Source organism: Falco peregrinus, chromosome 6 (genome assembly GCF_023634155.1).
Source record: "Falco peregrinus isolate bFalPer1 chromosome 6, bFalPer1.pri, whole genome shotgun sequence".
Taxonomy (NCBI): Eukaryota; Metazoa; Chordata; class Aves; order Falconiformes; family Falconidae; genus Falco; species Falco peregrinus.
The window spans coordinates 85,133,057-85,143,538 of NC_073726.1; the positions used below are offsets into that span (position 1 = coordinate 85,133,057).

Consider the following 10,482-nt stretch of genomic DNA (forward strand, 5'->3'; position numbering starts at 1 on the left):
CCATGCTGGTGGGGGGATAGATGGTGGTCCTCAGCCGGTTTGAGTTAAACACTTGATTCCACAGACACCACAAATCCAGGCAGTCCAAGACACCCCACTGACCCGTCAGCCTACTGCTCTGGTCCCAAATGGGGTAACCTCATCGCACCACAGTATGATGGCAATGGGTCACATAGGTCTGAAAGACACCGGAATCTCTACAAACTTCACAGACACAGGATTTTATTGGGAATATTAATGTTATTTTACAGCTTAGGCCAGGAGCAGATCTTCATTAACTCCAAACTATTCTGTGACAGAGATTATTTGGTTACACAACCACAACAGTAAATGAAACAGTGGCTGGGAGTGTTCCCAAGCACTGAAATTTGATGTTTGAAGTTTTATTAGCAGCCGACTAGCAGTCTTCCAAACAGTTCTGTTCATGGTTTAGGAGTTAGCACATGGCAAGGAATGGTCCAGAAGGGAGTCTGCATGCAGCCAGCCTGTTATGGAAGGTAAAAGAGTTTAGCAGGATGACCACTCTATGCCCATTAGCCTCAGAGCCAGAGAAGAGTCTTGTTTAGTTTACTACCACGGAGTCAGCCTTTCTCTCTGAATGGGCACTGAGCCAGTTTACAGACACTCTGTTCACTTTTCATACATCCCAATTACTTTAGGTTCTCTGCAGGGTACCAAAACCATCTGGGGCAAGGGAATAATGCAGGTTAGGTCCAAAGTCATCTTTCACTAGCATGTGTCTACACCTAATGCTGGATTCACTATGATGACAGAGCCAAGTTTATTGATTTTTTTTCAAAAATTGTGTTGCCTTTAGAAAAATTAGAGCTTGTTGTTGGTTTTCAGGATCCAGGTTACTGGAAACACTGGTTAATAGGTCAAGTGCATTGCTCTACCCCAGCGTCGTGCTTCACCAGACAACTCCCACTGATTTGATCCCAGACACAAAGACTCGGTATCAGAGCCAAAGCCAATGCTGCTTTGAAACAAGGGCAGGTTACTCTGAATACTTCACATAGGGTTCATGTGTTCCCAGAGCTTCATCTGCAGATCTCCACATTCTTTCTGAGCTGGAAAGGAAAGCTTCCTTAAATCTTGTGCTGCCTATCAGGAACTAAAGGGGAGAACTGGGAAAAACAAGTGCCTCTTTCATTGCATCCCTGAGCTACTGGCCTGCATATGGCAAAAATCACTACAAAGCTAGAGCTGGGGAAGCATAGAAGTTCTAAATCCAACAGGAAACAAATGGTAAACAAATCTTCCAGGCCAGAACTGTCATTTTGAGTATATGGTTACTCATTTTGCTGACAGTAATTCTTCCAGAGGCTGCAGGCCAACTCAGCTCTGAATATTTTGCATCATCACCAAGCGCATGTCATAACTGCAGCAATGCCATTTTAAGCAACCCAGAGCAGAACTGCTGGCTCATACCAATTCTTAAGGGCTAAGGATGATTCACATTCAGATTTCAAAACTCACACATTGAACCAAGCCTACTGGTGTTTAGGGACTCTGCAAATGTTTACTACCAATTTGTTACCAAGTTATCAATTAATCTCTCTCCCTGACACAGACTCCTTAAGCAGAATGCAGTATTTTCAGGACAGCAGCCATTCAAAAATCCTTTGGAAACCTTACACAAGCCTTTGTAAATACTTTTTCCCCCCTTCTATTCATCCTGTGTCTCCACAAATGTTTGAGACAAAAAATCTTCTGGTTATGCACAGGAACACAGTTATACTAGTTCCTCATTCCTTGGATGAAAGGGCATCTGATGCTGCCTAGTCCTATAAACCAACAACTTCAGAACATAATCAGCAATGTTGTCAAAAAATCCTGCCAGGAATTAGGGCTGTGTCTGGCCAGTGGTAGCACTTGAAGGAGTATGTTGTGCTTTCAAATGTGGACTGATCAGAAAGCTTTAAGTTCAGTTCAGAGAAGAAACTGAATTAAGTTGAAGTTAAATGGCTGTTTCCTTTTCCTGTTTCCACTCTACCACCTCAGGCTGAGTGGAAAAGAAAGACAGCAGATGCCTGTCCATGAAAGGAAACATTAGTCAGTGCCCTTCTTCAGCTCTGTATCTTCATTTCAAATTCAATTATATTTCAGCGTGACTCACACACCTTGGCTAAGGTTTCTCCTGGGCATTAGTCACCTACCAGATAATTTGGCGTCCTCAGCCAGGATTTTCCCCCTCATAACCCTAACAAATACCCCGGCCCAAGCGTATGGTCATTGATGACAGCACTAGACACTCGTGAGAGCTGTATCAATGTCCAGTTCTTTCTGAAAGCTAGTGAAGCATTTGGCTCAACCACTTCCTTTGGCAATGAATTCACCAGTGTAATCTCATGATAAGGAAAAGTGTTTCCTTGTTTTCACTCCCCAGTTTCATTGAACGGTCTCTTTGTTCTTGTGTTATGATACAGGAAGAACAGAAGCTCTGAAGTCTACTTCTACTCTAGCAATTATTTTATAAACTATCTATCCACTTTTATATCTCTCCTTTCCAAAACAGCAACATCAGTTTTTTTCTAATCTCTCTCTCAGAGTTTTTACATGCCTTAATCGTTTCTGTCACCATTTCCTGAAGTCTCCTCTTTAAGGGCAAACCTCTGGGTCCTCCCCAGAGCGTTCAGACAAGATTATCCACACTGGCGCTGAAATCTCGTGCCTATGATTACTATAGAGTTAATTTAAACCCCAGAAGTGGTAGCATTGTCCCTTGCCATTGCACTTTGAATTTCAATTACCATTGTGCTGCCCAGTCACCTTCCCTGTTTAGGTCTGACTGAAGTCTAATACAGCTGCTCTAAATTACTTTGCCTTCTGCAGAAGTCAGTGCTTCACTGTTCACTTTTCCCTCCTCTTTCCAGGTGAACAATGAAGAAACACAACACAAGACAATGGATAAATCCTTAAGACATTTTGCTTTCAACCTTTTGCCATGATGAAAATTAATTGTTCAATTCCACCCCTTGCTTGCTGCTTATAGGACAGTTCTTTGAAGACAATTCTTCTCCTCTTACTTTATATATATACATATATACACATAATGCTTATGATTTTTAAATATTTTTTGCACAATTTAGGGAAGGCCATTTTGAAAAGTCCCTACTTAATTCTGGAATTTTTCTTCCTACTGTTCAGCCTAACTTTGGCCACTCTACACCTATTTGTTCTTAAACTAGTAGTATCCTTCCAATTAAAAGCTCCTTCCCTTCCCTGTTGCTTACAGTCAGGTGTGTTTCTGGCCACTTCACTGTCTCCATTTTACCAGGCAAGGTTTTTAAGCCAAAGTTATGGTGATAGGATTTTCTATCATTCTATAGAAAATTCTAGGAGCTGTTCTTACACCTGTTTCAGTCTGAATGAATCTTTATTAAGAATGAAGGATCAGAATTATTCACAATATTCTATATGAGTGTTGGTTGGTTTTTTTAATTAGGAGATTCTCTTGGTACCTTCCTGGATCCTATTTACCTTTTAGCAGTTCATGGTGTGTGACCAGCTAATACTCAAAGATCCTTTTCCTCCTTCTCCCTCATTTCCAATTGATGAGTCCCTGGGAGGGGGAAGTTATTAGTCCCTGTATTCATGGCACTAAATTTTGCATACCTGAATCTCATCCAAGATTTTATTTTATCCAAATCTCAGAGGTCTTTCAGTATTCCTTCATAACATCCTGATCATTCTGTCTTTGTGCCATCAGCACATTTCATCCGAATGCTCTTTTTATTTATTCCAAGGCCATGAATTCAAATATGAAACAAGATAAGGCCCCAAAGTGACCTACATTAGTAATCCCTTTTCCCTATCAAGATTCTGTCTTTGTGGAGCAGCCTCAAAGGCCTTTTAAAAATCTAAATATATCAGATTAAATGTTTCTCTTTTATTAACTTCTTTATTGACACATTCAGAAAGCTGAGAAGGGGATTTATGAGATACTCTTTGCTTAAAGAATTCATCTTGGTTATCACAGTCTTCCAGATGTTTTGACATATTTTTAATTACCATTCTGACCAGCTTTTAAGAAACAGATAAAAGCTTCACTATTCCACTTCCCTGCTTCATCCCTAGCACCCTTTTTAAAATTGTGAGTACAGCCTGTATTGTCTCCTCTGATGCTCTGGTACTATGGCAGCTTTCTATGAGACCACGTATTTTCCTAATCCAAGAAGCCAAATCACCCAAATACTTCTCACTTGAAGTTCTCTGGAACTCTTGGAGGTATGCTATATTATGTTTTAAAATTATTAGTTTGGCCCAACATTTCTCCTTATGAGATCTCAATTTCCAAAAGCTGCTTCACTGCACAAACCAGAATGGATGCAGGACAGGGACATAAAAGCCTCCTACACCCTCAAAACTGACGGTGGATATGGAAAAGCAAAGTTTTTCTTAATTGTTCACTTTAACCTCCCCTGATCCAACACATCCACTAATTCTTTCACAGGCTTCCTGGTTCTCACACCCTGAAAGACTCTCATCTATACTTTTAATGCATTTCATTGTTTCCTCTGCAACTCTCTGTTCCAGGTTTCCTCCTAATTATCACATGCGGCAAATTCAAGCTTCTCCCTACTGTAATTTTTGAAGAATCTCTTGCATGACTCCCAGTTTCTCAGAAATTATAAGTTATGTCACACGGCTATCCTATTTTCCTTTTGATCCACAGGAATGCTTGTCATCAAGACTATCATTATTGCTGATATCATAGGTATCTGTAGCATTTCTAAGGAATTTAATCTTTTACTATTAACTCTGATGTCTGCTTCTCAGTCAGAATGCAACAGCATGAACCGCTCATTAGTTTGAGCTATTGCGATCAAACTTTATATCCTGTCTGCATTTTCACACCATCTGCTTTTGAAGTGGTAGACAGACTGTTAATCAGACTTACTGTGCTTTAGTGTCTGTGAAGTGTAGTGGCTCTTTGAAAAGTGACTTGAGGTGGCTCTACATTTACTGTTTCACAGGAACCTCTATCTGCATTTAGCAGCAGACAGAGCTTTCCGAGCCAATCCTGGGATGTGACCACAGCTTTCCTTCTCTGGCTCTGTTGCCTAATACGAAGATCCAAACTTTGATGCACAAAACAGGGTTTTCCTTTAAGGACAGCTACTAATTGTTCTTTTAGTTTGTTCACTATAATTATCTGAAACTTAGAATACGATTTTGTCAATTCGATACAGGAAGGATCAGCATCCAGCTTCCTCTCAGAGCTATTTTAATTCTGCAGGGTTAACAAGCAAGAAAAACTGTAAAAAATATTTCAGCCTGTCAAGTCAGAAGATTAGTCAGAACACACCTGAGCATCTTAACTGCTGAGTAAGAAAGTACCTTTTAATTTACAGCTTTTTAGCAGAGAGTCGCTTCACAATTTTGCTGCACTTTGCTTTGTATTCATTGAGCCTATAGTAACATAACGTGTAACTACCTCTGTGGGCTTTCAGCCTTAGGGTCTGATATTCATTATCACTTTGTCTTGTCTGTCTAACTACTGAAATGTCTCACTTGTGAGTACTTCATCATCTCTAATAGGTAACACTATATAACAGTAACACTACGTAAACCTCCTGAGTCAGGAAAGTGCGATTATGACGAAAATAATTTTCTCATGGAAAACTTTTTAGGTGTTTTATACTGAAGGAAAAACAGCATTAACTGAAAACGTACACAGAACAAATTCACTTCATTCACTGACACCCACTTCTCTTCCCAAGAAAGCTCCTTTTTCTCATCCAAGCCGGCTAGAATAGAGCACAGCAGACTCTAGGCCACTATAAAGGCTGCAAAAGACCTCAACACCCTGGTCTGCCAGACCATGACAGCCCGGAATCTTGCCCCCAGGGGTCCCCTGCTCTCTAGCCTTACAAACACTGTAATCACACAAGAGTCCGCATTTAAGTATTACACTCATGTAAGCACTTGCTGATTCTGTTAGTTCTAACTTCACCCTCCAAGCTTTTCAGCTTGACCAGAAGCCCCAGAACAAGGCTCCTATGAGCGATTTCCCCCCACCAATCTGCCTAGAAGATGTCACTCCCAGAGGCCCATTCAGAGCACATCTCAGCCACAGGGAACCCATAGGAAGGGCTGGGGCAGACCGAGTACATCACAGTTACATTTCCCCCAGCCTGTCCGATCTGGACCCCAAACCCTGCCTCCCCACATTGCTTTCTGTCAGAGATAGCAGAGTCTGAATTTTGTCATGTTGTTTCTCCCTGGTATCTCACATATACTGACTGAATGTCCTGAAGACTGGGGTTTATAATCCGTTTTTCTTTCTGCATGTATTTAATCATTCACACAAAGAGGAAGAGCTTCAAGAAAAAAAGCCTTAAAAGAGCAACTGCCTTCAATTATGCAAAGCTGGGTAACAAGGGCATTTACCTAAGATACGCTGGCACATCTGTCTTTCAAATAGGGCATTCAGTCTTGGGTGGACACAGAAATCTCCTGCTCATGATCCTTGGGAATGAGCCCTGCTCTGTCCTGGTACCTACCTACAGCCACTACGCCTGTCTGAAATATTGCAGGAAAAGCAGTTGACCCAGGTTTAAACCTTTGCTATAAAGCCATGAGAAGAATGAAAGTCTGTTGCAGAGATCTAAAAAACCAAGAACTCCTGTAGGGTTCATAAAAATAAAGAGACCAAATAGACAAGAAAGACTTTATTTCTGTCCTTGCAGAGGGAAAGGTCATGGTACAAACTAAAGATGTAAAAGGCATAAGAGAACCAGAATGAAGAGACATTACAAATGCACCAATTAGGGGAAAAGCTTCAGTTAGAACTTGTACCTTATCAGTTGTCAAAGAATCCAATTACAAGACTGAAACTGGTAAGGAACCAGGCTTTGTTAGTTCTGCAACTCACAGAACTACCTGCTTCAAAGCACATTAAAGTGCAGCTGTAGCCTGAAAAATGACTATCACAACCACATGCAATGGCACAGAGCCTGCACAGTCAGGCTTGGAGGAAACAAAGACCAAACCATCAGTCACTAAGAAATGAAGGCTGGGACTTTCCTTCTTTTGAAAAAGGACTTTCTGTACTGAAAGCAGAGCCATCATCCCTGTCTTAGACTTCCGAGGGTTTCAGGGAAGGGTTTGTATAGTTGCAGCTGCAAAGCAGGAGCGGCCCCGTGGTACGGACAGGATAGTCCATGTGGAAACTGTACTTTGAGGGGTGGTGAGGGGCAGAAGGGCTTCTGTCCACCCAAAACAGTCAGTTACCTCTCCCAGTGACTAAAATCTCTGGGGCTGGGCTGATTTATTTTTTAATGTAACCTGGCAGCGTTACACTGGCATAATCCTTTAGCAGACATGGCTGTAACCAGGTAGAACATGCTCCATCTCCAAGAGCCTGAGTTTTAGCAGGAAAAGGTTACTACACTTCACCCTGTGACTTCAGTCACACCTGCTGAGCAAGCGGCTGAATTAAATTTAATGGCCTCTCTTACTCACGAACACAACTATGACAAGAGGGATACTGCGCTCCCGCATGTACCATCACCAGCACCCACCCGAACGCTGCACACTGCATCTGAACCGAGACGCAGCATGAGGAGCTCGGCACCGGCCTGAGCGCCTGGCAGGGGGGCGCAGCCCCCCGCTCCACCCGCGGCCGTCACAGCTCCAGTGCGGGTGCTGCTGCGAGAGACAACATGGAGCCCCTTCCTGCCATTTTGCAGCTGCCGCTCCCCGGGGGGGAGGGGGGGGGGAAGGGGCGGGGAGAGGCTCCCCCGCACGGCCCCACCTGCGAGGAGGCTGCGGAGGGGAAAGCCCCAGGGGTCCCCGCACGGCCACAGGGTCGCAGCTGCCCGCGGGACCGCCGGGGCGGAGAGGAGCGCGCTGCCCTCCCGGACCCGCCCATGGCTGCCAGCGCCAGCGGGCCCCGTGTGCGGGACGGGCCCCGTGTGCGGGACGCGGGACACGGCCCCACGCCAACCGTCCGGCCAACCGTCCGCAGCGGGGGCAGCGGGAGCACGGCCAGGCACCGCCCCCCCGCCACGCATGCGCCGGCCGCCGGCCGAACTGCGGCCGCCTCAGGCCGCCGAGCTAACCCGGAAGCCGTCGGGCGCGGACAGGAAGTGACCCCTGCGCACTGTGACAAACAGCCCCGCCGCCGGGGCCCCCCGCTCGCGCCGCACGCCAGCCGGCCGCGCGGCCCTTTGTGACTCGTTTGACTGACACGCGGGGGGCGAACCAATGGGGGTTACCGCTGTCTGCCCGTCGGCCCACCTTCTCTCAGGCCGCGGCCAATCGGAAGGGCGAGTTCTCCTCGGTCGCCGTCGCCCTTTGATGGGTGGATGCAGCAGCCAACCAAGCTGTGGGCTGCGGGCTAGCCCCGCCCCCGACTCTCGCCAATGGGCGCTGTGGAATGAAGGCGCTAGCGGGACCGGGGAGGAAGGGAGGGCCGCGCTCCGGAGCCCCCGCCCCAGCAGCCCCGCCGCCGCCCGCGCGCCTCTGCCCGGGGGGGCCGCCCCCAACCCCCCCGCTGTGCGGGTCTGCCGCCGCCCCGGGCCGGGGCTGCCCTGCGTGTCCCCGTTGCCGCTGCGCTCCCCGCCACACGTTCCCAGGCTGGATGCGACACGGGGCGGGGAGGAGCCGCCCGGCCGCTGCGTGCGGGGGCTCCGTGCGCTCTTAAGGAGGCGCTGGCGCGGCAGCACCGGGCGGGCTCTGCCCGGGTGCGGGGGGCTGGCCCCGGGGGGGCGAGGCCCCGCCGTGGGTAGACGGTGCGGTAGCGGCGGCCGACATGGCGCCGGGCGGGGACTGCCCGGGGTGAGGGCGGCGGTGCCCGGCGGCTCTGCTGCCTCCGCGGGGTTGCGGGGGGCGGCTGGTGGGGCACGACCCGCCTTGCCGTCAGGGGCGCCGGGCGGAGGAGCAGACCGTCCCTGGCCGTATGTACCGGCAGGGAAGAGCTTGTGCCGTCGGGTGTCCAGCTGCAGGGACGGGGAGCTGGCACACCGAGGGAACGGCCGCCGGAGGCCGTGTCCGCTCGCGGTGGGCACAGTGTCAGAGGCTGGGACAGCCAACACGGCCCTCGACGCTTGTCCAGCCATTGGAGCTCCTGCCAGGCCCAGCTGGCACTGGTGGAGGCATAGGGCATGAAGCCATCCCTGTAGGCAAGATCCTAAATGTGTATGTCAAGCGCCCAGTTCTAAACCACCACTTGTAGCCTCTTGGCGTGTATGATGCATCGTTACATGGGGGTGGCCTCAAAAGGGGATAGGCAATGTCATTTTCATGTAGTACTCTTGAGAAATTCAGGGGGTGTAACATGAACTACTGAAGCAAATTATATGTATGCACAAATATGTAAAAGAAAGATTTTCCTGGGTAAGAAGAGGGTTTGGGGGAAAAAAAGCCACAAGCCAACCACCAAATCCTGCTCAGGGAGAAAAATATGTTGGGATACCTGCATGCTACAGGGGATTGCTGAGATGCCTGTTTACTGCTGGTTGCAAACGGAAGGAACAGTCCTTCAGCCAGGATGTGGAAGATAATTCCTTCCCGAATACCATCAGTTTCAATGTCCCAACTGCCAAAAAACAAAGCCACCTCCTACACCTTCCTGGATACCAGAAGCCCTAACTGCCCGCTACCCATCTGTCAAAATTTATAGCTTTCCCTAGACAAATATTAACAATTCAGTCATGCACAAAGCCAGTGGCATCTTGAAAAACTGGGAGGATAAAATACATCAAATGTAATGTAAAAATAAGGTACGTGGTGACTAGTTTACTTTTTTTCCACATGCCTCCATCTGCTATCCTTTGCTTGCAAAGGCTTTGGGGTGGATCTTTTTCTTCTCTGAATGCTGAATATGATAATGGATCATGATCCATTCACTTCTGTGTGTTTCTGCAACACTGATTCTTTGGCCTGCCTCCCTAGGGCTTTTTTTGTGTTGGATGGCATTTTTGTATTTACGTTCTTTCAAGTAGTGTAATAAATTAGTTACCTCATGTCTTTTTTTATCTATGAAAAGCAGGCAATGTTTCAGACATTCATTTGGGAGACAGGATCCTGAAAACCAAAAGGAAAAATAAATGGGGAACACGCATTGGATGCCTGGCACGTGTCAAGTCCAACCACAGTTTTCCAACACCTCTGCAGTTGGCTATAGATGAAACAACTCGCAGATACCACCCATCAGTGCCTCCCAGCAAAATGATGTCTGCCTTGTCTCTCAGTAGAGTTAAGAGGAGCCTGTGCACAGTATAGACACAAATCCTAGCTGAAGGGGAACTGGAGAGCTTGGTGTGGGAATAGCAGGGAGACCCAAAGAGCACCTAGCCCAAACAGAAGTCCAAGGAGAGGCAGAAGGCCAAGTGAACTGGAGCTAAGATATTTACGCAGGACTGGGGGGAAAGGACAGAGTAGGACAGAGCTCTGATGTGGAAGTGGGAGGGAAAAGAGATGGTTATTGGCCCTTGGTAATGATTAGGAACACTGTAATGGGATCTGTAATGA

The 10,482-nt window shown here is 47.1% G+C and overlaps 1 protein-coding gene across 1 annotated transcript; it reads right to left on the reverse strand.

The window, feature by feature from the left end:
• Positions 1–257: 257 nt before the first annotated feature.
• Positions 258–9,899, reverse strand: LOC129784833 (translation initiation factor IF-2-like). Its single transcript, XM_055809302.1, has 2 exons — positions 8,248–9,899; positions 258–485 (listed from the first exon to the last, which is right to left on the reverse strand). The coding sequence occupies exons 1-2, from the start codon at positions 9,066–9,068 to the stop codon at positions 437–439; spliced, it is 870 nt and encodes a 289-aa protein (XP_055665277.1). The 5' UTR covers positions 9,069–9,899; the 3' UTR covers positions 258–436.
• Positions 9,900–10,482: the final 583 nt, after the last annotated feature.

Coding starts and splice junctions, on each gene's coding strand:
- LOC129784833 (XM_055809302.1), bottom strand. CDS start 9,068: ATGGCTGGACAAGCGTCGAGGGCCGTGTTGGCTGTCCCAGCCTCTGAC. Junction 486..8,247: donor TGGCCGCGGCCTGAGAGAAG/GTGGGCCGACGG, acceptor CTTCCATAACAG/GCTGGCTGCATGCAGACTCC.